Source organism: Procambarus clarkii, chromosome 92, assembly GCF_040958095.1.
Source record: "Procambarus clarkii isolate CNS0578487 chromosome 92, FALCON_Pclarkii_2.0, whole genome shotgun sequence".
In the NCBI taxonomy this organism is placed as follows: domain Eukaryota; kingdom Metazoa; phylum Arthropoda; class Malacostraca; order Decapoda; family Cambaridae; genus Procambarus; species Procambarus clarkii.
The window spans coordinates 9518533-9545605 of record NC_091241.1 but is presented as its reverse complement, the minus strand read 5'-3'; the positions used below and the strand labels follow the sequence as shown (position 1 = coordinate 9545605).

The 27073-nt window shown below is 42.5% G+C and overlaps 1 protein-coding gene across 1 annotated transcript in view; it reads left to right on the top strand.

Annotated features, from left to right (window-relative positions):
* Positions 1-26528, top strand: part of LOC123775078 (early endosome antigen 1) — a 63390-nt gene extending 36862 nt beyond the window's left edge. Inside the window, exons 17-39 of the mRNA XM_069319310.1 lie at positions 1830-1913; positions 4222-4401; positions 4808-4927; positions 5150-5330; positions 7601-7704; positions 7906-8061; positions 8645-8752; positions 9130-9258; positions 10442-10636; positions 11826-11975; positions 12180-12305; positions 13558-13719; positions 14515-14718; positions 16564-16719; positions 16899-16970; positions 17135-17230; positions 17562-17729; positions 19586-19696; positions 20007-20122; positions 20446-20557; positions 22823-22990; positions 23724-23845; positions 24189-26528. Of these exons, the coding sequence (XP_069175411.1) occupies positions 1830-1913; positions 4222-4401; positions 4808-4927; positions 5150-5330; positions 7601-7704; positions 7906-8061; positions 8645-8752; positions 9130-9258; positions 10442-10636; positions 11826-11975; positions 12180-12305; positions 13558-13719; positions 14515-14718; positions 16564-16719; positions 16899-16970; positions 17135-17230; positions 17562-17729; positions 19586-19696; positions 20007-20122; positions 20446-20557; positions 22823-22990; positions 23724-23845; positions 24189-24846 (3678 nt within the window). The 3' untranslated portion in view covers positions 24847-26528. The remainder of the gene's footprint in view (positions 1-1829; positions 1914-4221; positions 4402-4807; positions 4928-5149; positions 5331-7600; positions 7705-7905; positions 8062-8644; positions 8753-9129; positions 9259-10441; positions 10637-11825; positions 11976-12179; positions 12306-13557; positions 13720-14514; positions 14719-16563; positions 16720-16898; positions 16971-17134; positions 17231-17561; positions 17730-19585; positions 19697-20006; positions 20123-20445; positions 20558-22822; positions 22991-23723; positions 23846-24188) is intronic.
* The last annotated feature ends 545 nt before the right edge of the window (positions 26529-27073 follow it).

Below are 27073 nucleotides of genomic sequence, written 5' to 3'. Positions count from 1 at the left end.
AAATGGTGTAATGAGTTGTTTAGTCTTATTTATTTTCAAATTACTTGTACAATTCTGACGAAGTAATGAAGAGTATTTTGCCTGCAGTGCCGTCAGTAGTCATAATAAATGAGTGCGGGCGGAGATTATTTTTCTGTATCCTAGATGTAATTTCTTTCTTTTAAATTCTTCTAGTTATCAGAATATAACTTGTATTTCAATTTTATTTTTTGCCTGTGAGTGAACATTTTCTGCAAATTAACATTGTTTTCCAATTGTTGGAAATTTGGCTTGATTGCAAATTACTATGCATTTCTGTGTAAATTTGTGCACTTAAATTTTGTTTAATGTGAATGCAGATAAACCGATGAAGCAAAACCCTAACATGTACAGTGTTAGCTATACAAGTTTGATGAGCTTGTGCTGCTAATCCGTATACTTACTGGAGCATATTTCAATTTATTTAAATAATCAAACAAAATATTGAACTAAAAATATTTAATACCACAGATCTCGAGTATTATTTGTTGGCCATTAAAGAGTAATAGTTTTTCTTGCATGTTTGGCATCTATGAAATGGTTTTCCAATGGGATTAGCCACTTTTAGGAACTTCAGAGATCTTAATAACAGCTACTCAGAATATTGCATTTAAAACATTGGAGGACCCTGCAAGCTGGTTTGATCAGTGCGATTATTTTTTAACTGCTCAAACTGCACTTCCTTCAAGGGTGTAAAGTGAGAAACATTTTCTTGTCAATTCATTAAACTAGTTTTTAAGTGCGAAGAGCATTTAATAATTGGCTTAATGCTAGTTCGATATCGTGTTAGTAAATGTTTGAAATGTGCTCCAAAAGAAAACATGCTGAATTCAGAACTTTTATCTCTTCGTGCCTTGGATTTCGTGCTGTCGATACCTCCACCTCAGGGATTTGAGCTCTGTGCCGATATTTATAAGCTGCAACATCAGGTGAGCACAGTTATTCATTACTTTTTCAATTAATGAACAGAATACATTTTTTGCAACTTTATCTTGGTCTTTATATGAGAATCACCACAAAGGTCAGGAAACGTTCCAGGCTGCAACACCTAATTACTTTTTCACAGTACACATCAGTACACATCCTCCAATCATAAAATAATCATCTTGATCCTGAGCCTTGATACATCACGGACAGTAGACATTCTCGAGATTCCTTCATCGAAATTAACTTTGTTGCAAGTTACATTGTTTGATTCTTTGACATTTTTCTTAGCATTACTTTGTATCCTCACTCTGCCTTTATGTATGATACTTTGGTCTCTCTTTTTTTTTTTTTTTTTTTTTTTTTTTTTATATATATATATATATATAATTTTTGGGGCATCCCATTAAGGACTTGGTTCATAAGTAAATTGTCATATTTCTTATAACTTGGGACCAATTCTTAATCAAAATGAGAATCATTGTATTTCCATTCTAAAAGTAATATAATATTGTGCTATTTAGGATTTCTGGGTTTAAACGAGAACAATATAAAATGTTTGATATAAAAAGAGGAAATACTAAAGAGTGAAGACATAAAATCATAGAATATGCACCATGTTATATATCATTACGTTAATATAACTGCAGAGGCTAGAATTTGAGGAAAAGCCAGAAGACTTTAACCTAACCTAACCATTGTATATCATACATACCCTAGACACTATTATCATAGCTAACCTAGACATTATACTTAACCTTGCCTAGCATAAACTTTAATTTTATTCATCATACGTTGAATTTGTCATATGTCTTATACACTGTGCATTATAATGTGTGTTCCTTTTTTGTGCTGAATAAATATACAGTAAATGGACGGTTCTTCAGGTGACGGTCCGTGAGTCCCGAGCTGAGAGGCTGGAGAGGGAACTGAAGGACACGCAGTCTCTCCATCACCACGCATTCACCCAGGTCAGTGAGAGGGAGGGAGGGAGGGAGGGAAAGGGATGAAGGATGTGGGGGACCAGGTGAGGAAGGTAGGGAGGGATGAAGGGAAAGGCAAGCCATTGAGACCAAGTAAGGTCAACCGGAGACCGTTAAGGAATTGTGTGGATCTGCTGGCTTTGCCTCTCTTACGCTTCTACTAATTGTGTCCTAGCTCAAAGAATTTGTGGTCCATGTGAAGGCAGCTGCAGTAGTTCCAGTCCACAAAATGAAGATTCATTTAGTGGTCAGCTTTCAATTAATGCAAAAATTGCTACAACTGCTTATTCACCATCCTCAGGTACTGTGTTGTCAACAATGTGGTCTTAGGAATGGTTGTTCAGCTGCTGCTCATGTTAAACCTCTCCATTAAGTGACTTCAGTCACTGAATGACTGAGATCAGCTGTCTTGTTGCACTGGACATTGCAGGTGCCTTTGACCAGGTATAGCACCTTGGTCTACTAGCAAAAGTTTCAAACATTGTGTATATCAGGTTTCAACCTCTCATTTAAGGCTTCAGTTAAGTAGTGTGTGTCTTCATGAATGGAATCAAGTGTGGTCCTCAATAAGTTCTCGTAGAATCGTTTATAAGTGGAACAGATTATGACAGGCTTTTCTGATTTTGTAGACCAAACAAGAGCCATGATGGAAATAGAGGGTACTTGAGTTTAAGCTAAATTTCTCTGCCAGTAAGGACATTTATTAGTGAGGTCCTTTGTAAAGTTTCTACTATTAAATTATAATTATGGATCGGGAACCATTTGTGATCCTCCAAGCATAAATCCTGGATACAGATTTAGCATATACTGTACCTAGTTTCCAAAACCCATTTTCATCACTGGTTAGATGATACATTCCACACTCGCTGGCTGCCTCTTCTATATCTTCCCGTCTCGGTAACTTCTAGTGTCGGCATGAACTATCAGGCCTGCAGATGTTTGAATACCATTTGCCCCAACACAGTAAACAACTTATTCTCAGGCCAGGCTTGTTAAAGCAGTGGCCATCTCCCAAATTATTTATATGTGCAAGCATTCTTACATTCTTGTAAAGTAAATAGCATGCACAGTGTTTTGGGCAGGTCCTTAATCTTATTTTTCCCTGGAATATGACCCACCAAATCGTTTAACAGCCAGGTACCAATTCACTGCTGAGTAAACAGAAACTTAGTTATGGATTGGCACCTAGTCAATCCTTCCCGGGCCAGGATATGAAACCAGGCTAAATCGCTCGCGAAGCGTGGGGGGGGGGTGTGTGTGTTCCACTGTGCCTTGGGACTGTTATAGTTCAATGGATAGTTAGGAGAAGGTTAGGTTAGATGTTTAGGTTCTGTTGGTGATTATTTGTGTTTGTAGTATGTGAATGAAGCATTTACAGATTTGCGATTTAAGCACAGGACGCCAGCAAATAAGAAAGAAGGCACCAAACCGGGAAGGCTATGTAGCACCATCAAAGTGCAAAATAATCAGAGGGCGCTAAATATCACCAAGGATGCCAATACGAGAACAGAAAAGCATAAGGCGAATGATATCAAAAGTACATATCCGATTCACCAAAATTCTATCGAGGGACAGGTGACCGCGAGGGACGGTAGGAAAGCAGGACACACGTTTGTCCTGGAAGTCAGGACATTCAACAAGGATGTGCATGACCGTAAGAGGGACAATAAGGAGCCGGGAGGCGCTCCACTAAGTGATCGTGAGTTAAACGGGTATGGCCAATACGTAACCTACCCTAGAGCAGTTTCCCACCGCCGGTTACGGTGGTAGGATGTCAGCAAAGCATTGCTTCGAGAAAAGTACATACATCATCAGTAGAGATGTGTGTACCCGTTTTTCATTCATAAAAAGCTTCATAATCCAGCTGCCAATGAATGAATTGGTGGCTGGATTAACAAGCATTTCTTGGCCTTTGTTGATGCGGGTGAGCTGTAGTACAAGGTATTGTTTATCATAGACGTCTTTCCAAGAGTTCAACTTGCCAAGTCTCCAGACATGCACTTACAACATTAAGCCCAGAGACCTTAAGGGTGAATTGTTCAATTAACAGCTTCAGCTGCAATCCATGTCTGAGTGATCTGGAATAATGAGGATATGTATAATAAATAAGGCTAACTCCATTTATAGATTTCTCGATAGAAATACACTTGTCAGTCGAGATTGGGGGTAGAGTCGGAACCAGGAGCCTGAGGGTCAACTCTCGCAAGTATAGCCAAGGAAGTGGACACACCAATAAACCACCACCCTCCAGGAGGAAGAATTCCTTAAATACTGTATGTATATCTTGTCCTGTCAGCTTGTGGAGAGCGGTGGGCGAGTTGAGGTTCTGCAGGAGGAGAACCGAGCCCTCAGCCGGCGTGTGACAGCCCTCCAGCAGGACCTTGCACATGCCCACAAGCAGGAGGCACGCCAGACCACCTACTGGAAAGGGCGGGCAGAGGACGTGACCCACAAGCTCTCTCTCTCACAGAAGGAGGTAGGTTCCTGAGATATATGTAGCCTATACAGATAGTGTAAGTAGTCTGGGAGTGGCCTACGAGCTGATGTGGTAGCATTCAGTAGCCTGGGAGTGGCCTCGGTCCACAAAACAGAGTCTATCGGATGTTGCACAGGATGAGGGGGATTAAAGAGAGGGGGCCACCGACATACCTCAGGAGATCCTCGACACACTTCCCTAGTCCTGCAGGAGGAGACACAGATACACATGCGGGAGACATGGACACACAAATGCACATGAGGGAGGGGGGTCACCCAGAGATACACATTGGGACACAAGGAGACAGACATCTTTGTGAACCACAGATCTGACCTCATCCACTTGAAACTATTTTGACCATGGACCTGCATGAGTTGGCCCAGCTGTGACCTCGTCTCTACTGCAGGTGCAGACTCTAGAGGAGGAACTGGCTGCAGCAGCGGAGGCCCGAGTGGACGCTGACAAGCAGGTGGAGGAGATGCAGAAGAGAATCCTTCAACAGCAACAGCGGCTATCTCCACATGAGGTGAGTGTGGAGAGGGACGAAGGAGGAATTTGCGGGGAATAGGAGGAGGAACAAGGGTAATGGGGGGAGAAAAATAGGAGGTACTAACATTAGGTAGGAGGTAGTACATCAGTGTACTAACACTGGAGGAACATTAAATGCTAACATTTGAACAAGGTATATAAACAGTCATCTAGCCAACACCTGTTGATGCGAGTATTCTAGCTGTGACACCACCGGCAGACAAGCGAGAGTGTGGAGAGGCTCGGGGAGCAGCTAGAAGAAGCGGTGGCAGCCTTGACGGAGGCCAGGGAGGAGGCCCGGAGGAAAGGCGAGCAGCTGCGGCGAGCCAGACAGGACGCCGATCAGCTCTCCGATGCCCTGGGCTACGAGAAGGACCTCAACACCACCCTGCATGACCAGGAAAGTATACCCCTCTTACACCTGATAAACTAGCCCCAGGGCTTCCTTGGATTCCCACTCGGTACCCCCCTCCTCCAGGGGTTACCTTGGCATTCCACTAGGTCCCCCAGAGGCTGTCTTGTACTAATTGCACCCAATCTTTTCAATAGGGCTGTTTTGCATTTTGTGACATGCCTCATGGAATTATTTTTGTGTGAAGCTTTGTAACCAGTTTATCTAAGTTCCCATGTAGATTATTATGTATTTCCCTTATATGTTGATAGCTCTAAGACCTGATAAAATATAGATCTGGTAAAGGTTTTGTAGAACTCCCAAAACCTGGTCAGTCTCCATGAACTAAGTAATTATCAAAAGAAGGCACCAAGCCGGGAAAGCTATGTACCACCATCAAATGTGCAGAATAGTCATAGGGCACTAAATATCACTGACGATGCCAATACGAGAACAAAAACGCATAAGGCGAACGATATCAAAGGTATCCGATTCACGAAGAATAATATCGAGGGACGGTCAGGAAGCAAGACAGATGTTCGTCCTGGAAGTCAGGACATTCAACAAGAATATACACGACCGTAAGAGGGACAATGCAGTTTGCACAATAAGGAGCAGGGCGGCGTTCCATTAAGTGTCCACGAGTTAAACGTGTATGGCCATTACATAACCTCGCCAGAGCAGTTTCCCACCCACAGTGGTAGGAGGAAGGCCACAGGGACACACTACTCTTAAGAGCATGCAGTTTGTTACCAGTAACAGAAGATCTACAACCCTGCTAATGGGCAAGGATGGAGGAATGATTAACTGGGTAAAAGTCAGAATAAGGAATACCTTTGCGGGAGATGGGACAAGTGAGGATAGCCTCCTTAGCGACAGCATCCACACGCTCATTTAAGGGGACACCAATATGGCTGGGAGCCCAGAAAAATTCCACTGTCTTAAATCTACTGGAGATAAGAAACTGCTAATGTTGAATCTCGACTACCACAGGATGAACTGGATTAAAGGACTTTAAAGCCATGAGGGCACTGAGTCAACTATAACAACAAAAGAGGATGTGTCGGCAGAGGGAACGACGCCGAGCACCTCCCAGTAAGATGGTGGAATCAAATAAAAGGTGCAGTGGTCACAATGAGAGGAGTTGCTCTAGGTGATGAAGTGGTCAACACTTGGGGCTTGGTGCTCAACCCCGCCACACAAAGGTGGGAGGGGAGCAGAGAGGGGTAGTCAGGAGGGTCAATGAAGCAGCTTGGTCTGGGCCCAATTTAGCAGTGGCTACAGAGCCCAGTCTTCCATCATAGTCTGCCTCGGGGTCTGGTCGCCCACCCCACGAGCCTGGGTGAGAGGGGTCAGTTCAGTTTCCATATAGCATCAACTCTAAAAGTTTGGGGCCTGGAGCCAAGGGATACCACCTACAGGGCAGCAAGGAAGGCCGAGTGCTGGCCTAATGCAGGAAGGAGGTGCAACGTCCCCAGCAGGTGTTTCCCCTTTTTAACAGAAGAGTCCTATGGCCTCGTCCATTCTCCCACACTGATGTAAAGATCCCAGTCTCCCTTTTGCCCCAGCCTGGACACCCAGCCATCCACTTAGGGCAGCCCCTCGCAGGCTGACCCCTCCAGCAGATGGTCCGTTGACTCTCAAGGCCCCTACATTTATGCCCTCCACATGTACAACTCTCAAAGAGGGGCAGGAAAGGGGGCGAAGGCAACCCTCACAGGTCCCAGGGAGGTGTATGCGAGCCCCCCCTCACCACGAAAAGGAGGCACTTCTGGAGGGGGTAGCAGTATAATAGGTACCCTGAGAGTTAGGCATCTGTTGTGGGCTGTTTCCTGGGGAAAGTCAGTAGTTAACTTCATTTTGTACCCTCTGGTGCAAAATGCCTCACTCTTAAAGATTATATAAAAAATGCTGATTTGGCTCACATTTGTCCTCAAAATTTATTGACAAGGCAATGGAGTTAATTTCCCAGAACTTAAAGCAGTGGCCAGGATACAAATGGAAGTGTATGACAAGTGCCTTTGAACTTGCATCTGATGGGTTGGTAGGGAGGAGGTAGAGTAATTATGAGAAAGCACCAAGTTAGTATAACTATATAGCACTTGCAAACAACATATCGACAAGGATCTAGGGTATGATGGCAGTGAAAGCATGGTTCCCAACCACTTGGACCATTGGGATATTATGTTGACCTGCAAAAATCAAGACTGTCGCTCGACCGACCAGTTAAAGTGGTTAGCAGCATGGAGTGAGAGCAGTGTGTTTTTCTGTGTTGGTAGGTGGAAGGGCTGATGAAGGAGGCCACAATGCAGGAGCACAAGGTTGGAGAGCTGCAGCAGGACCTCAGGAGAGTCACCCGTGACACCCAACACAAGGATACCCAGGTACATTCAACCACTTGTGCTGTGTCCACATTACCTGAGGACTACATGTATGACAATTTTGGCTTTGGGAGGATAATTTCATCTTCCTCAATGTTGCAAAATATACTAAACCTTCATGGTAAAGTTTAAAAAGTCAGTGTCTTGCATAAGTCAGTTTCCCAGTTTCTCCCCTTCATTCATGCTCTCTGTTGTCTGCTCTAGTTGGCATCCCTACAGTCTCAGCTGGAAGGTTTAAAGAATCAGGTGTCCACAATGGAGGACCTACTGGACGAAGAGCAGCGGGAGGTGGCTTCCCTCAGCGACTCCTTGGCGCAGGAGACCAAACACCTCCACGACGCCAGGGCCAGGTGTGACAAGGTAACTTATGACGGCAGAGCCAGGTGTGATAAGATCACTTAATTCTGAAAGATTTGGGCTGTAAGTGACATGACTAATTACTTAAGTACATACTTCTTAGTGTGACATTGATTGAAGGGATTAGTTAATTACTACCTAGTTTGATGAGGCTAGTTAACTAGCTACAGACATGACTAGGGATAATGAGTTGCTTAACCTCCTCTTGATGTAACTTTGGTTCATGTGGTTACCGAACTAGCTCCTCTAGTGGCTAATTTCATAAGAAATACACTATTGCCATACAAGCAAACTATCCATCACTATAAACAATTACATAATACTATGATTCGCCTGAGGATGAGCAAGCCAGGTACAACATAGCTGCTGGGCTAGTCATGAAATTTTACCCATTTATATTGTGTATTGAATATACTGTAGTTACATGTTAATAATAAGTATACAGTAAATCAAATTTTATTATTACTACTACTGCTATGAGACATGAGCAAATGCTTGGTGGAAGACTTGCTAACCCTGCTTGAACAGCGCAATTTCTAGGCTCTCGTCAGTACTCGTCCTCTTTTTAATTGTCACACCCTTGCAGGCGATGAAGGAAGCAGCACGGGCAGAGGAGCAGGTAGCAACACTACAGCGGGAACTGCAAGAAGCGCAGGAGAAGATTTCTCTGCAGGAACGTCGCATCAGGGACATGGTGAAGTTAAACATTCCCGGGAGTGTTTGAGACTACCACATGTGAGACACCCCTGCTGATTTGTGCTCCAAAGGAAGATTGAAAGGGGTGTATTTTTTATTGCTCGGTAAACCAGCAACATGTAGCAAATGAAATTTGAAAGGGGCTTGTTGAATTGACAGGAAACTTTGCAGCAAGATATTCCCACGTAAGTTGATTGGTTAATGCTATGTAAATAATAAGTCTAATATTAGTTCTTATTTTGTTTACTAGTATATCCACAGATGGTGTTTAAAGTCTGCTGTTGACTAGATCTTTTGAATTATGATGTCAATGCGTGGGAAATTTTGAATGATCGGTGTCACACTGTAACTCATGATATGCTATTTCTTTGCCAGGAGAGTGAGAAAGAGAGAGAGGTGGCAGCAGTGGGGGAGCGTCTGAGGGTGGCCCATGAAGAGAGTGTGAAGAGGCTGGAGGATGCCCTGCTCACCTATACCCACATGCAAGCCCACGATGAATACCAGGTAGGCTTATGTCTGCCCCCACTATCCCTTTCCAATCTATAAAATCCATGATGACAGTACTGTACTGTATTCTGCTTCAACATATTGGAACACCTACAATATCATTCAGTGTGAGAAGTGCATAGGTGACAATTTAACTATGCTTGCCTCTATAGATCACGAGCGATTTCATTTAGGTTGAAGATCTGTTCAGGAAGGATTGACTGGACACCAAACTTAACTGTTTGTTCCTGCCCCCCTGTTCATCTAGCAGTAATTGGGACATAGACATTGGGAAAATAGACATAAATGGGGAGGGGGAGGTTACCCCAACGTTGCTCGGCAGCTCAGGTGATGAGGTCACATCTTCACTACATGCTATCTTCATCACTGTAACTATTTTCACTACCCAGGGACCCCTTTTAGTATGTGTGTTAAAAAAGAGAAGTCCGAGGCGAGTTACTTTTGTTTATTCAAATGGTAAACAATAAATAATCTTAACTTACTGATTTAAAAAGACTTACATATTTTTAAGTAAACTACATTATTCGTGTTGATCAAGACCACACACTAGAAAGTGAAGGGACGACGATGATTCGGTCCGTCCTGGACCATTCTCAAGTCGATTGTGTACATTATTTGTTTTCACCGACCTTGTTCTTCTACGTGTAAAAAACTAATGAAAAGGTTTTCAGTGAAATGTGTGTGTTTTGTATGGATTGCTTACTAACATTTGGTTGATAAAACTCGAGAATTATGTGGGGGGGGGGAATAACCAGTTTATTAATTTGATTTAATAACCTCCAAGTTATTAAATAAGGGAAGTTAAATCTTTTGTTTTGTTATGAACATAAAAAGATTTTGACCCAATTAATAAAAAATAAACAAATTACCTAACACACATGCAAAATGTGAGAGACAAAGTTTTGGTCCATCCTGAGCCCTTATTATGTCATAACTGAGATAAGAGTTTGGGTGGATATAAATAGGAGCTGCCTCGTATGGGCCAATAGGCAAACTACATTTTCCTTGTGTTCTTACACTCTTATATTGCAGTTTTGGCTTGATAAGTGTCTGAAATACCATCACTTTCCCCTAATTGTTGAAAGTAGCATTGTAGCAGTGGTAGGCCTCTGCGGGCTCTGTGGTAAACCTAAGCTGGCTCGATAATAACACCACCGTCTCTCCCTGCACTGTGACACAGGTGGAGAGCCTGGAGGAGTCGCTGGCAGAGGTCGGGGGGCGGCTGGCAGAGTCTGAGGCGGCGGTGAAGGAGGTGGAAAAGGAGCGGGACTCCTTGGGACAACAGCTGGAGGAGGAGGCTGAGAGGAGAGAGAGCGATGCCAGGGACCATCACACTCATCTTATGAGGCTCACTGAGGAGAACTCTCTTTTGAAGGTGGGGCAGGTGGAGGAGGCAGGGTACAGGGAAAAAGAGGGAATGTCTAGGTGGAGGAGGCAGATGCAGGTGGGAAGGAGATACAAATGCAGGGGGGGAGGTGGAGGTGGTGCAGCAGGTGTGTAGAGAAAGGGCAGCAGGAAGGTGTAGATTCTGTAGATAAAAAAAAAAAAACTTAATAATTTACAATAATGAATAATAAGTGGTAATAATAATAATAATAAAAACACTGCAAGCCTCTTAGTTTGAATTCAACAAGTTTAATCTGTTCTGACTTCAACTTGTAAGATTAATGTCTTGGTCTACAAACTCAAGTAACATTTATCCTCACTCACTCACTCACTGTCTGTCTTTCTGTCCCACCAAGCTAACTGTGGGGTTGGTGGCTGGCACCATAATGATACTGCTTGATATCGGTGCTATACTTATAGCCCATGAGAATGTGTCGCCAAATGAGTGTATGGCAATGTCAAACCTTGATGGAACATGTCAGAATGTGTCATGTCTTTTCAATGCATATCAGAATGTCGGTCTATATCAAATCATGACAAATGTTCAGAACATGTCGGTGCATGAGAGAACACACCAGAGCAGGATGAAGGGAAGGGAGTGGGGGAGGGATAACAGTGTTAGTGTCTTAAATAGCAGTGGTGATAGTAGTAGTAGTGTATTATGGTTGTAGTATTAATGATGTAATAGTAATGGTATTAATAGTAGTGATTACCAAGTAATACTACTTGTAATACTTGTAGTAATGGTTGCAATAGTGGTAGTTGCAAGGTTATTATTATAACTTTGGTTCAGTATTTCTCCTGTTCTGGTAAAACTATATAACTTTCCTGCTGACTATGTGATCTGAAGGGGAAAAGCCTTCTGCTTTTGTCCTGATCTCATCTCTCCAGATAAACTACTTAACTAGCAGTGCTTACCTAATAGTAACTACAGGGACGTAAGGTCTAGCTCATCATGTCTTGCCTACTAATTCTTGTCTATAGCAATAATAACCTTGGGTTGCGAAGTTTACCAGCTCATCAACTGTTAAATAAATGCAGACCAAGCTGCTATATTTTAAGAAACTTGCAAAAGTGTCATAAGATGATGCTTATCAATACTTGCTGAATCTACTATATAATAATATAGTATATATAATAATCTACTACATCATAATAATATATGGTGTCTGTGACAGACACGGCTGGAGGGTGTGCATGAAGAGACGCAGACGTGGCAGCAGCACTGTGATGACCTGGAGGAGAGGCATTCCCTGGTCCTCACAGATCACAGCCCCCACTACAACTGTCACCTGCACCAAGCCCACCTGGCCAAGGCTTTGCAACAGGTCTTTGGAGCTCTTGATACTGTTATTTAAATGAATATAATGGATAAGAGAAATATAATTCCCACAATATAATATCACAAATATCCTGATCAGACCCCTAGTCAATTCCAACCCACGCCAAAACATAGGCATATTGAACAGTATGGAGGCACTCGTGGGGTAAGGTCACGACTTGCTAACGCAATTTTATCTTTTCTCGTGTAGGTGGTGGCCCTTAAGGAGGCGTTGAAGTCGACGAATTTGGAGAAGAACACAGCAGAGGAGGAGAGGGGCCATGCCCACGAGCAAGTCCTCAGCCTTATCAGGGAATGTAACTCGCTTGAGGAACAGGTTGGTACTGGTTGCTGTCTTAATCCTCTTCACTCAGCCCCCATCCTCTCAGTTTACCACCATCAAAAATATAACCGTTTTGCCATAACAGAAATGTTCAAACCCAAACATCCCATTTGACCTATCAAAACCCCATGCATAGTAAACATCAATACAGTATTACCCTTCTTTCCCATTAATCCATTGGAATTTGAATGGAATGGTCAGGTGCATACAAAATGCAAAGTATTAAGTGAGGGCAGATTTGTGGGATTTCTAAACTGCTTATAGCTTGTATAGCAGTGACAGGATTTGTGAATACTGTATTGTATTGGTATAGTTGATATGTCAGGATTTGTATATCTTGAAGATAATGACTCCTTAGCTTTGTTTTTCTGATCAAGATAAAGGCTTGATATAATCTGTGCTACACCATTCCCACTCTTCTGTGTACTCACCTAGTTGTGCTTGTGGGGGTTGAGCTCTGGCTCTTTGGTCCCGCCTTATAATTGTTAATTGACTGGTGTACAGATTCCCTAGCCTACTGGGCTTTTATCATATCTACATTTGAAACTGTGTATGAAGTCACCCTCTACCACATCACTGCCTAATGCATTCCATCTGTTAAATACTCTGACACTGAAAAATTTCTTTCTAACGTCCCTGTGGCTCATTTGGGTATTCAGTTTCCACTTGTTCCCCCGCGTTCGCATAACCCCCACACCCCGCGTTCGCATAACCCCCCATCCCCCGCGTTCGCATAACCCCCATCCCCCGCGTTCGCATAACCCCCCCCCCCTCGTCTTCCCAGTACTTTGTCATCTAACACTTTGAAAGTACAGTGCTGACAGTTTTGTCCTCCACCTTCTCACTTGGCTTGTTTCAAGTGTCTATCGCTGTTTGCAAAAGAAAACTTTCTAATATTTTTTTTGCACCTTTGTTTCCTTAACTTGAATCTGTATCTACTTGTTCATGAAGTTGCTGGTTTCAGGAATTTCTTTATCAATTTGGTCTATTTCTGTTAGTGTTCTGTAAGTGGTGATCATATCTCTTTTCCTTATAGTTTTGGCATGTTTAATGCTTCTAGTCTCTGCTTGTAACTCTTGTTTTTGAGTTCCAGAAGCCATTTTGTAGTATGCTGTTGCAGCTTTTCTATCTTTTGTGTCTGTCTCTGTCCCCTTGTCTCACTCATTCACTCACTCACACACCACCACCACACAACTTTGCCAGTTAAATGTAAAATGTCAACCTGACTCGACTTGGCCTCCATCAGATTCACCGTCTGGCTAAGGACAAGTGCCGGCTCCAGGAGCAGGTGTCTAGCCTTGAGGATGAACTTCACAGGGCCAGGGATGATGCCCAGGAAGCCAAGGACCAGCTTGCCATGAAGGTCGAGCAGCTGGTCGCCCTCGAGAGAGAACTCGAGAATGCTAAGGTAGGCTGTCAAAGTCCTCATTTAGAGGATGACCTTAAGCCCAGGCAGTGAGAGGGGGGGGGGCTAGCCCAGCTGGTGGGGGTAAACCTAGCTCAGATAGTGAGGGGAGGGCGCGTAGGTGACAAAGCGGATGGGGGACATGACAAGGGATTACGGTGTTGATTAATATTGTAATTAATTTATAAACATTCTTAGTAAAGGCTAGGAATATAATATACCATATACATTGACTAAGTCAAACAACAATGACCCAAAATGGATAACCATGGCACTAAAGAACCTTATTGGAAAAAAAACTATATACATGCGAATTAAGAAATTAGCTAGCTCACTATCATGCTTTGCAGCTCAGCAAAAAATAATGGTAACGTCTAACAATAAAAAATAGATCCTAAGCAACCCTGGTTAACATATAAAGGCTGATGCTCAAAGAACGTCAATATTACAGTGCTTAAATTTATATCAAAACCCTGTGGTGGTTTTGATAGTTTAGTCATTTACATTCAAAATGTGATTAATTAGATGAGAGGACAGATTGGTAGGCCAGTTTCCAGTATGGTACAGTGTTAGAGGCTTTCTGGCAGTCTAGTAAGCTGCAGTTACTGTGTTTAACTTTGCTGCTTGATAATTGCTGTTGTTATATAGAACTGTGGTGGGTTAGTCAGGAAAATGTATTGATGACAATCACATGTTATTAACTGTTACAAAATGTGTTTTGTAAGATGTACAGGCATCTATTAGTAGTACAGGTATCGGATCATAATTAACACACCATGTCCACTTGGATCTACACAGACAGTGGAAGGTGGTGATGCTGGGTGTGGCAGTGGGGGACGTGACGGAGGGTGTGATAAAGAGGAGTCCTGCAGGGAGGTGGTCACGGCCCGCCGGGAGGCATCTGCAGCCAGACGGGCACTGGTGGAGAGAGAAACCCAGGTCAGGATGACTCAGCTTAGGGTTACCGCCCTCGAGAGATCACTGCAGCACCGCCAGCATGAGGTAGGTCATAAAAGAAGAATGGTAAGTTTGAAGGATGTAGGAGAGGTTGTAGTAACCTGGATGTTGTAAATGACATATTTGCTTCTTAAAACATATACTAATACCCTGTTGGATGCTGTAAACTCGTGTCAATATCTGTCAAGCGCGGTACACCAACCCCACACTCACTCATGCTTTGCTAACAGTTACAGGTGATGTGGAACACTTCACTTATTACTAACTTGCCTTTGATAGCGAGATGATATACCAATTAAATTCTTACTATTTGTTCATTATCATTTATTAACACTCTTGACCCTTACACGGCTCCAGTCTCCATATACTTTTTTTTTTATACATACTGTATTTGACTTGTTAATCTTTTTAATTTTCACTATGCACAGTATGATGGACTTTTTCAATAGCTGAGCCATTTAGGGATTAAATAATGCCACCATACACTGAAAAAATGAATAATGTCTGGTAGCAGGATCATAGCACGAACAATGTGTCTATGATCCTTATTCCATAAACAAATCCAACCTATCCTATCCTAGCATAATGAAAGTAAGATAAAATTTGTTGTCTCATGCAATATATATATATATATAACATATCACTGTTGTCATAATGCTCATTTATTTTATTTATTTATTTTATTTATGCATATACAAGAATGTACATAAGGAATGTGAGGATACAAATATGGTAATTACAGTCTTGTAAAGCCACTAGCACGCGCAGCGTTTCGGGCAGGTCCTTAATCTAAGAAAATTTTAAGGAGGTAAATACTTGCAAAATTTATAGACAAAAAATGCCCTACGAAGGACCGTTGATAAAAAACTTTGACTCGTTCGCCGGGGTAACGAAATGGACTAGGTGCTACGGAGGACCGTTGGGGATAAACATGGAAAAACCCATGGCCCTACGAAGGACCGCTGGAAAAAGCAAAACGGTCCTTCGTAGCGCCTTTTCACACTACTACTACCTCATATAGATACATGATTTAGACATAACTAATATAGGGGAGGCGAAGCACTAAATGCCGTTCCCAGGAAGCATGTCGACACAGCTGTCAATCACACAACTCAACTCATGGCAGCAAAGGTCACACAAGGTCAGATAATCACAAACTTTGATTGCCTGAATTAGAACAAGAAGTTGCTTCACAATTGAACATTAAAGAATAATTAACTATACTGTAACATAATCAAGAATGTCTGCACAGCCATATCACTACTGTACACTTACACTGGAGATTTACACACTAAAAGGATGGTGTGTGTAAACTGTTAACATTGGCTCAAAATGTTTAATTAAACAATATGCCATGTTCAATGTCATATATAAACATTTCAAACTGTGTATGGAGTCTGTCTCCACCACATCACTTATTAATGCATCCTGTTTAACTACTCTGACATTGAAGAAATTCTTTCAAATGTCTGTGGCATCTGGGTATTCAGCTTCAACCTGTGTTCCCATCTTTGTGCTCCACCCCATGCGAAATACACCAGTGTTCCCTTCTTCATGTTCCATCCGTACTAAGTAGTTTGTCTATATCTACCTGTCAATTTGTCTGAAAATATTGTAGGTGGTAATCATGTCTCCCACAGACTCTTGTCTTCTAGTGACATGAGGCTTAATTCCAGTAGCCTTTCCTCGCAACTCATACAGATTCGATGTAATGCCAAGCCCCCGTTTTTCTCTACTTGATTCTTGAAGGATTTTATCTCCCAAATGGTACCTTGTGTCTGGCCACCTGCTCCCTACCTCTATATTCAGAACTTTGAGAGGTAAGGGGGAGGGAGGGGTAAAGCAAGATAAATATGGTACAAAGGGCACTACATCATCAGATCATTGCAGGTAACAGGACTGGAGGAGAAGCTACAGGAGGCAGAGACAGCCACCCAACGCCTGGAGACAGAGGTGGTCCAGCTGCGGGCCCAGGTAACTACACTCAGCACCCAGCTCACCCACGCCCGCAGGCACACAGCCAATTCTCAGCCTCAGGAGGACAAGGTAATGCTGCCTCATTCTGATTATTCTTCCAGCTGGGTAAGGTGTTAGTAAAGTTACATTGATACAGGACATTAATGTGATTTCTATATGCATATACATACTATATTATCTGAGGGATAGTGGCTGGTGTTACCTAGTAGGCACTTAGCTTGGTAGTAACATACCTGTGGTGCCCACAGGTGGACGCCCTTGAAGGAGAGGTTTCACGCTTGACAGGGCAGCTGGCCGCCAAGGAAGAACAGCTGAAGCAGGTACATTGTCTTTCACCTAGGTGATGAGATAGGTTATTGTGTGGTGGTGTCCATATGTTGCAAGGTGTGGGTGGTGTATGAGGGGGTAGGTGGTGTCCCTGTATTATGTGAGGGGTGGGTGGTGTGGTGTGCTAAACATAATTTATCACCACCTTTCTCCACAGGTATCAGAGCGAGCGAAGCAGGAGACTAAGAAGACTGTGGACCTTCAGCAGGAAGTAACCGCCCTCATCAGATCACGTGATGAAGCCCTTCGTAAGGTAATCTAGCATCGTCTTTCCACAACCATTGTCGGGGCTTTTCAAAGATTGTACAGTTTAAAAAACCGTGGGGTCCATGGTTCGGGGTCTCCTAGAGCCAAGGTGAATGGTATTGTACTGTTTACTACTCCCAACTAGACAACATTCACCGTTTCTCTGAACTAAGGGATTTCTGTATGTCCATGATGATTATATTTTTACTACCTCTAGTTCTCTCTACATCCCTAACCATTCCTGGTTTTTCATTTGTGTTTTAACTATGTCTGCCTTGGGTATATAACCCAGGATGCAGATGAGTGCCAGATGTGCTACAACCCCTGGTGTACCACAGGTGTCAAGCATGGAGGCAACAGTGGGGAACTCACAGGAGACCATGGAGGCCACCAAGCTCATGGAGAAGCTGTGGGAGGCACAGCTGGCCACCATCGAGGAGGAGATGGCTAGGCTGCTTTGTGAGAGTAACCAGCTCAAAGACTGCAATGCTGCCCTTCACCATCAGGTGATGTATATACCACCAGGGAGTCTTTGGTCAGCTGATGTATATACAACTAGGGGGGAAGGGAGTCTACAGCCAGGTGATGTATATACCTCCAAAGGAGGGTCTATGGTTAGCTGATGTACCATACATACCACCAAGGGGGGGGGGGGGAGTTTAAGGCCAGCTGATGTAAATGTTGTCATTTGCTATATCAATGTCATCATGAAATATTCATTATATAACATAATGACATAATGTCATTAAGAACATATCATGCACTAGTGTGTCTTTTTGAGCCTACTATGCTAGTAGAAAAAAGAGGAATAGATACACAGGATAATAATTAATAAATATATTCACAAGTATATACACAAATACTCAATACTTTTTTTTTTTTTTTTTTTTTTTTTGAGATATATACAAGATATATTTTGAGATATTTACATTTCCATACACTCCCCTTAGGATCTTAAGCTCTTAATCTCCAGCCAGCTCCAGACTGCAAAATCCTAGTCACTATACCATCCTTGCCTCCGGAGAACCACTTCTCTCTCAAACTACTAGCCCAATGTTTATCACTTCATAACACACACACATTGTGAGAGGAGTGTATGCTTCGCTTTTCAACTTCAGACTTGCTTTTACTTTTTGTTTTCTGCCGAAATGCTGTGTGTGTTTGTGGCTTTGCAAGAATGTAAAAATTTCAATCTTATGTAATCTTGCCAACCCATTGTACCTTCTTGTTAATAAAATTATTATTATTATTTTAATTATATGGATGGTGAAATAGCAAAGAAACTGTTCATGGCATTTGTGAGACCAAATTTAGAATGTGCAGCAGTTGTATGGTGCCCAAATCTCGAGAAGCACATAAACAAACTGGAAAAGGTGAAATGCCATGCTACAAAATGGCTTCCGGAACTGAAAAAGAGTTACAAGGAGACTAGAAGCATTAAATATGCCAAAACTAGAAGATAGAATAAAAAGGGATATGATCACTAGTTACAAACTATTAACATGAATCTACCAAATTGACAGAGGAATTCCTGAAACTTGCAACTTCACGAACAAGAAGACACAGATTCAAGATAAGGAAACAAAGATGCTGAAAAAGTATTAAAATTTTCTTTTGCAAACAGAGTGGTAGATGGTTGGAATAAGTTAAGTGTGGTGGTGGTGGTGGTGGACAAACCCATCGGTAGTTTCAAAGCATTGTGACGAGTACTGGGAAGACGGAACACTACGAGCATAGCTCTCGTAACTACACTTTAGTAATTACACATACTACTCATGATACCAACTCGAAGATTCCACCATAAGTCTAGCCTGGCTACAATGAAAGTGGAGTCCTCTATCCGGGACATGTCACCCTCGCGATGTGTTCATGGCTCTGCACCAACTACTTGATGCAGCTTGCATATTGGAACTACTTGTCCCAATTGCTTGAGCCAATATCTCGTCTCCTGTCCCACATATGTAACATGCCCTCTGGCCCTCCACACAACTCATTTGTGCATTAGCTTTAAAGACCATTTCTGGCTATAGTTTCCAGTCGCCATTAGGTCACTGAAGTACCATCAGCCTTACATAATCAAGGGACACCCTCAGGATTCCAGCAAGCTGATGTCCCTGATGTCTCCTCAATCTTAATAAATCCAGCTTCCATACTTGGCCCATTCATACGCACCCATGAACACTTCCGCTGCCTCATAGTTTGAGAGAGCCTAACTAATCATATCTGTTTAGGTCATAACATGTAATCATCAGTTATCTTGTTTCGAGCATAAGTTAGATACGACTTTGGGTGGATACAAATGGATGTCTCCTATAGGCCTTCTGCAATTTACTTTTATTCTTATGTTTTGAAATGCTTGCAGGTGTCGACGAGGGAAGCAGAGAGCGAGAACCTTCGTCGGCAGGTGAGGGCACGGGAGGCTCAGCTCGAGGAGCTCCACCACGCCAGGGAACTTCTAGCTAATGATGCCCAGGTAACGTGTGCCTTTTGTCCTTCATATGGCTTCCTTGTTCTCCATCTGGGCCCTTTGCCCTCCACCTGGGCTCCCTTGTCCCTTACCACAGCACACAAACACAAGCATGTTAACACACACACCCATGTACATGGATTTCTCAGCACATTCAACAGAGTTCCAGTAATTAGGAAGTTGGTATTCCATTTGACTGAAGGTTGAGAGGCATGACCCAAAAACCTCCTAATTCAACCTCCTAATTTAGCTACTATATCTGTATCATAAGAGATGGTAACCATAGAAAGCTTGTGAACCCGTACTTGTGCCACAGGTGGTGGTGGCAGCAGTGAAGCAATGGCTCCATGAACAGAAGACGGCCAACACCAAACTTTCCAGCAAACTCCACCAGCAGAATAAGCACATCCTTCTCCTTAACACAGAGAAACAGTGAGTGTGTGTGTTGCTGCTTTTTTTTGTGTGTGTGTTCTTGTAACCTTATTGTCCCGTGTTCATAGAAGCACACCAAACGAGAAATTACTGTTTTAGTTGCTGATGTTTGTGTGAATACACCCTGTTCATTGCTTGTTTATGTATGATGCTAATGAGAAACATATACCCCCCCCTCTTTGAGCCTGGTGTATGTATACCTTGGTGGATCCTGGTGTATGTCCCCCCCCCCACCCCTTTCCATTTAATCCTGGTATGTGCATACCTCCTAGTTGGATTGTGGTGTGTGTATGATAGTGATGGTGTATGTATACCTTCTGTAGGTTTCTGGCAGAGCGGAACACCAGCCTCCAGAGGACCAATCATGACCTCTCAATCCAACTCCAGGACCTCCGTGCCCGCCTTGGTCTCCCAGTCACACCTGCATCACCTGAGGTAAGCTCTACTCTTTCACATACATGATATGCATACAATTTATGCACATTCCATACATTCGTGTATGCACACCTTCATATACTCTTCTATACATGCTGATAATAGTTCCCATGCTCTGGATTGATATATATTTTCATCGCCATTCGAGAGCCACTGTCTTGGTGTAACAATCGGAGCTCATGAAAACAATACCCATCTTGTTGGCTTACCTCCATCCCTTATTGATATGCATTCTTGTCTGGGGTAAACCATCTGACATATGCTATTCTTTATTCATAGGCGACACATGAGAAATACTTCACTTACATGTTTCTCTTCTGTTGAACATGTTAAATATAACTGTCTACTGTACTTGGTTATTGTAGAAACAATAGGAAATTTGAATGACTGATATCATAGAGATTAAGGGAGATTATTAATTACCATAACCAACTAGACACAGAAGAATGATGTAATAATTCATCTTGGGGGGAAAAATGATAGGAGGATGGGTATTTTCAGGTCACACGTATAGATATAATAAACTGAAATAAAACTTGGTAGATCCTATCAGCAAGAATTTCTACATCAAGCATTAAGTAGGTGATGAGCTGAATTATGGGGTAAGGCTTTGATATCAGGAACTCGGGTATTTTTTTGCCAGAATAAGCTACAGCAAATTCTCACTAAATTTTCACTTGAGCTAACAACCTTCCCTTTGCTCAAAAGTCACCTCAAGACTCAAAAATTAATGAATATCAGGAAGAGTCCTCATCTATCAAAAAGAACCACAAATGAGCCATGTTTTAGCCTCTTTATTCACTGCCAGTAAATGGGTGCCTCTGAAGTCCTTTGAACAAGGTCAAAATTCTCCTTCCTTTTTTTACCTGCTAGTATTAATGGGGATGGCTGACAGCATATGCCTCCACCAAAGGCTGCAAACTAATACTCATCTACTGGCCCCAGTATCTTCCTTTCAGTTCCCTATCCATTTTACAAATGGAGAACAAGAATCTGTTCTAAATTGTACAAAATGTAAATAGAGGTTCAATGGAGTGTTACACTAGGGTGACTGTACAGTGTTAGTTGGTATTGACAGACTGTAACAGTGGTGTTAGCGTTGATGGTCTACCATATTGGTGATTCTAGCATTCATTGTTTACTGTCTCTGGTGTTTAGCATTGATTGTTGACCATATTGGTGGTTAGTATTGATTGTTGACTGCATTGGTGGTTCTAAGGCATGGGGAGGGAAGACTAAATTGGTAATTAAAGCTTTGATACTAAATGTGGAATTGGAACAACACTTGAACTGTGGCCAGCATCTCTGTAAGCCAACCAAGGTAACTTCTGCCTGGCCCTCAGTTCCAGCAAGCACTCCTGACATCCAGTATGAAGTGAAACACAATGTGAGGTGGCCATCTTACTGATATCTGTATGCAAATAATTATCAAATGGCAGGATATTGGAAATGCTCTAAATGTCACTTAGGATACTAATACTTGAAGTATGTACTGTACTTGTCTAAAGAAGGCACCAAGCCTGAAAGGTTATTTTGCATTATGTCGCAGGAGCAAAATAGACAATAAGTTACAGAATTTTTTTTATACAGTACAAGTATCTTTCCATCTACATTGTGACATAGGCACAATCAGAGAACACTGTATAAACATCAGAGGTCCACAGTTGTTCAGCATCCTCCCAGCGAGCATGAGAAATATTGCCAGAACAACCGTGGACATCTTCAAGAGAAAACTAGATAGTTTTCTTCAAGGAGTGCCGGGCTGTGGTGGGTATGTGAGCCTGTGGGCCGCTCCAAGCAACAGCCTAGTGGACCAAACTCGAAAGTCGAGCCTGGCCTCGGGCCAGGTTTGGAGTAGAACCACTCCCAGAACCCCATCAAGCAGGTGATGTATAGTCTTCATTACTGTAAGACTAACACAAGTGTGTTATTTAATTTTGTTGTGGACAGGCAGCCTGTGTATATACAATATATATTTTAGGCTTGTATTGAGGCCCCCATCCATTGTCAAACTACTGACCCTTTCCCAGGATGCCACCCCATAAGTTGTCTAACTCTTGGGAACCTGTTTTCTGCTAGGTGATAAGCACATTTCCTTTCATCTAATGTTTCTAAACTATTTTTGCCCCAATGGGATTCCAGATTTAGTTGAGAATGATCTGAACTGCGTTACCAAGACCCAGTAGCAATCTCTTGATGGCACCAATGTATCGCCGAATTTAAGCCATCTTCCACACATTAATCCAACTTATTTTTATTTTCCAGAAGCTTGGCAGAATGGATGGTATCCTACGTGGGCTGTCGTCTCCTCCCCTAGGACCGTGCCAGAGCCTTGGGATGTCCCCCACCAGGCCACTCTCCTCCACTGCCTACCTCGATAATGTCCTGGGCCTTGTTACTCCACTGGATAATAAACACGAAGATGTCCTCAGTGTGAGTCTTTCCTTATTTGCTAGATAAGCCCTTCAAATATTATATTAGTATTCCTGCTGTTTTTGTCAGGCAAAGACAACAGGAACATCGACCAACTAAAGACAAGTATTCATAGATTCAGTACAGCATTTTGTTAACCCATTGTAACGCTGGGAGGGCGTTCCCATGGTGAGTCATGGGTGCACTCTCCCGGCATTAAGGGCGTTACACCATGCTGAGCTCCGAATAGTCAGAATATTCTAGTCTTCCACAACTGGTTCTTAGGGATGCTACAGTGGTCACTTACTGGCAACAGTATTGATGATAAATCTTTTCCAAAGAGGTACAACCACTAGCCCCAGGGAAAGGGTTCCAGTCACTAGCCAGGCTATGACCCCAGGGTAAATACAGGCAGTACCAAATGAGGTGTGATACAGCATGATAAATGCAGTGTAGTACCAGCATGATGACAGGTAGAAGTAGATATTAATAGATAGGCAAGTACATTATACTTAACACTTGTGCAAGAGCACCTACAAATGCAGCACAACTAATAAGGCAGTTTAACTGCCAAAGTCATTTAGGCCATAATCTTCATAATAAAGATTATAGTAGCTTAATCTCGGTGTTAAGAATTAAAGTAAACTATGTAATATATAACATATAAAACTATGTAAAGCATCCAACAGTCTAATGATTTATCTTGATGAACTCCATGCCTTTATTTTCTTTAATTTATGCATATTATGTACAGACATGCTCGTCAGAGGGGAGTAGCAACAGCAGCGGGTGTCAGGTGCCCGGGCCGGACCTCCCTGGAGCAGCACACCTGGACCGTTTAGCACACCTGGCCGACTCGCTCCTCATTGCCTCCAGGTGCTTACTTTCTCGGTATACACTTCTCATCCCAGCTCTCAAGATCACTTATAATAATGTGATTTAATGACCTTCGTTATTACATTTCCTTGAGTAACTATCCACTTTACAAACATTAGTTGCCAGTAAAATATAGTAATGCCAAGGTCCACTTTTAAACATTTAGCAGAGCTTCTGGAGAAATCATTCCAGGGGTAACCAACCACTCTGCCACTTCAAAACATCATCCTGATTAAACCTAGTGTGCCATTACAATTATGAAAGTAGACATTTGCTTCTATAATGTGTAGGTCGTATAGCATTTCATGATATTCCATGTTTTGAAACTTTGCTTTTGTTATAGGAACATCAGTCGGGCTTCAGGCATCTTCTCGCACTATAACTCTGGCCAAATGACCTCGGCAACCTCCCTGGGCGATCTCACATCAACTGCCACCTTGGGTCACTTGAGGTCAACTCTGGCACTTACCAAGACTACATCGTCATCGGTGGGTAATTTGACGTCCCTATTCCCTCAAGACCGAAGAGACAAAGCTCAAAGTCCTGTATCCATACTAGGCAATCGGGTCGGTGACTTGTGCACATTATCACCTGGGTCAAAGGTCAAATGCCGGGGGACCGAGGTCATCTTGGCTGCCCCAGTGAGAGAGAGGAGGTCATCATCAGTTCTTATGTACAACAACAACGACAGCATAGAGGAGGCAGATGAGGAGGAATCATCCACTCTAGCAACTAACAAAACTGGTACACTCCAGGAAACGTCTAATGCTTTTGACAAGTCATCCAGAACCACGTCATCCTCTTCCAGTCTCCTCTCGACGTCATGTAGTGGCTCGCAAGGGTCATCCAGAACCTCTCCAGCCTCCAGTGCATCACAGGGATCATCCAGTACCTTGCAAGAGTCTTCCTGTAACATTCAGGAGTCTTTCAGCACCTTACAAGACTCCTCGAGCATCTCATCAGTCACTACCATACAACACACTTCCTCCAGCATCGTATAGGGGCTATTTAAACTTTAAGGGTTGCTCAAAGCATCAGTAAAGACTGACCAACCCTCCAGGATGGGTGTTAACTAACACCTTTCAGGGGCCAATTAGTTCCTGATTTTGGGTGTAATAGTTCCTCACTTATATTTTAAAAGGTGTCAAGAGTAAAGAAACGTCCAAAATCCCCCCAACCTTCCATGCCTCACAAGTGTATTCCTCTAAGGCGTCGTCCCAAGTAACGACAGTGCTGCATGAAACGGACAGGGACAGACACACACTTTTTCTTTTGCAAATAGTGGCAGATGACAAAACTGTCAGTTTGTGTTATGCGACAGTACTGGGAAGACGGGAATGAGCGTAGCTTTTCTGTAACTACAGTACACTTGGGTAATTACACACACACACACACACAGCTCCCCCTCCCCAGTCATTCACTGTGCAGTCTGCTAACTAACCAGCTTGTATTCACAACATTGATGGAGCTACCACACATAAACCAAATACTGTACTGGAATACATACACTAAATAAGAGCCATCACACTCATGACTGACTGATGCCCAGTTGAACCAGGGACTCCAATATCAGAGAATTTACCACGTTAATCATTACATGTATAAATAACCAATAACCTACAAAAAGTGTCATGGTTGCCTAGTGCCTTAATGGAATTAAACTGAAAACTATGTGTAAATACTGTATTTTGATTTATAAGTTGATTGCAAATTTATTTAATCCATTTTACAGCTGTATTTGTAAATAAAAATTGTATATCCGTTTGCAAGTCGTGAACAGCTAAAGTGTCTGCAAGACAGTACTGAATGCACATTCTTGACATACTAGTATATACGTCTTTAAACATCAATTATTTCAGCTGATAACTTTTTAGAATGTATAGATGTGAATTTGTTGTCCTTTTTAGCTTATGAGATGTCAAGTCACCACCTCCAAGTGTAAACTCTTGGTTGAAAACCCAGAAAGTCTTGATTAAATCGGTTTTTGCATTACAGCAGCACTAGTGTAGGAGGTGGCGGTCTAGGAATCGGCACATGGGTGGTCTTAATTTGAGTTTGGTCCACCAGGCTGGACCATTTGTCTTTGATTAGCTTAACCATTATTATCTCGGCTGAAATGCCACGACATGAACATGCTGGGGTAGGAACATGAATGATTTGACCCCTTTTTGGTTGAGTTATAACTACAAAGTCCAGCTTTCGACCTACCTCTCCAGGTAGTTGTCGCAGACATTTTGACCTCGCGCTCCAGACAGTTCAGTTGTCCACTACTGAACCACCTATCTGGGAGGTTAAAATGTGGACTTTTTGACCCCCTCCCCAGGCAGTTCAGCCAAGGACTGAACTGCCTGGAGGGGAAGGTCTAAATGTGCACGACTTAAATTAAAAGCTTTGATTATGAAACTCCCAAATACCTAGTCAGCTTCAGTTTTATCTTGTGTTCTTAATGTTCATAAATGTTTCCACAATTTGTAAGTGGAAAAAAACCTGTTGGATATACTGTAAAGGCTGAAAAATTTTGTAAACATATTGTGGTCCAAATATTCTTTGCCTGCTTTTTTATAATAGGCATTGTTACTTAATCTGAAGATATTCTGCTATTATAGTGTATAAACTGTATAATAAATGTCGCTTACTTGTACATAAAGAACAAATTTGCTTAATATATATATATATATAAATATACACTTGTGTAATTATCCATGTTTTCATTAAAGAATTGAAAATTATAAATATTTCAAGTCCCTGGCTCAGAGAAATCACAGTACTGTAATACTATATATCAATGAGAAAATCCACAGGAGCCATGATGAGGATTCAAACCTATGCGCTGTCTTCTCCCAGACAACTAGGCCACAACATGGTAAGAGAATTGCAACCTGGGGTTCTGGCTGACCCCACCCCCCCCCAAGGCTTCCACTGAAGCCAAACCAGGGTTTCTCACAATTCCCCCATGCACTCTATCAGAGTGCATGGGGGAATTGTGAGAAACCCTGGTTTGGCTTCAGTGGAAGCCTTGGGGGGGGGGGGGGGGTCAGCCAGAACCCCAGGTTGCAATTCTCTTACCATGTTGTGGCCTAGTTGTCTGGGAGAAGACAGCGCATAGGTTCGAATCCTCATCACGGCTCCTGTGGATTTTCTCGTTCCCTGCTCAGCCCTTTTGTTTCTTAATTTCAAGTCTTGTGAAGAAATGTGGTGGCATTGAACTGGCAACTGTGGGCCATGAAG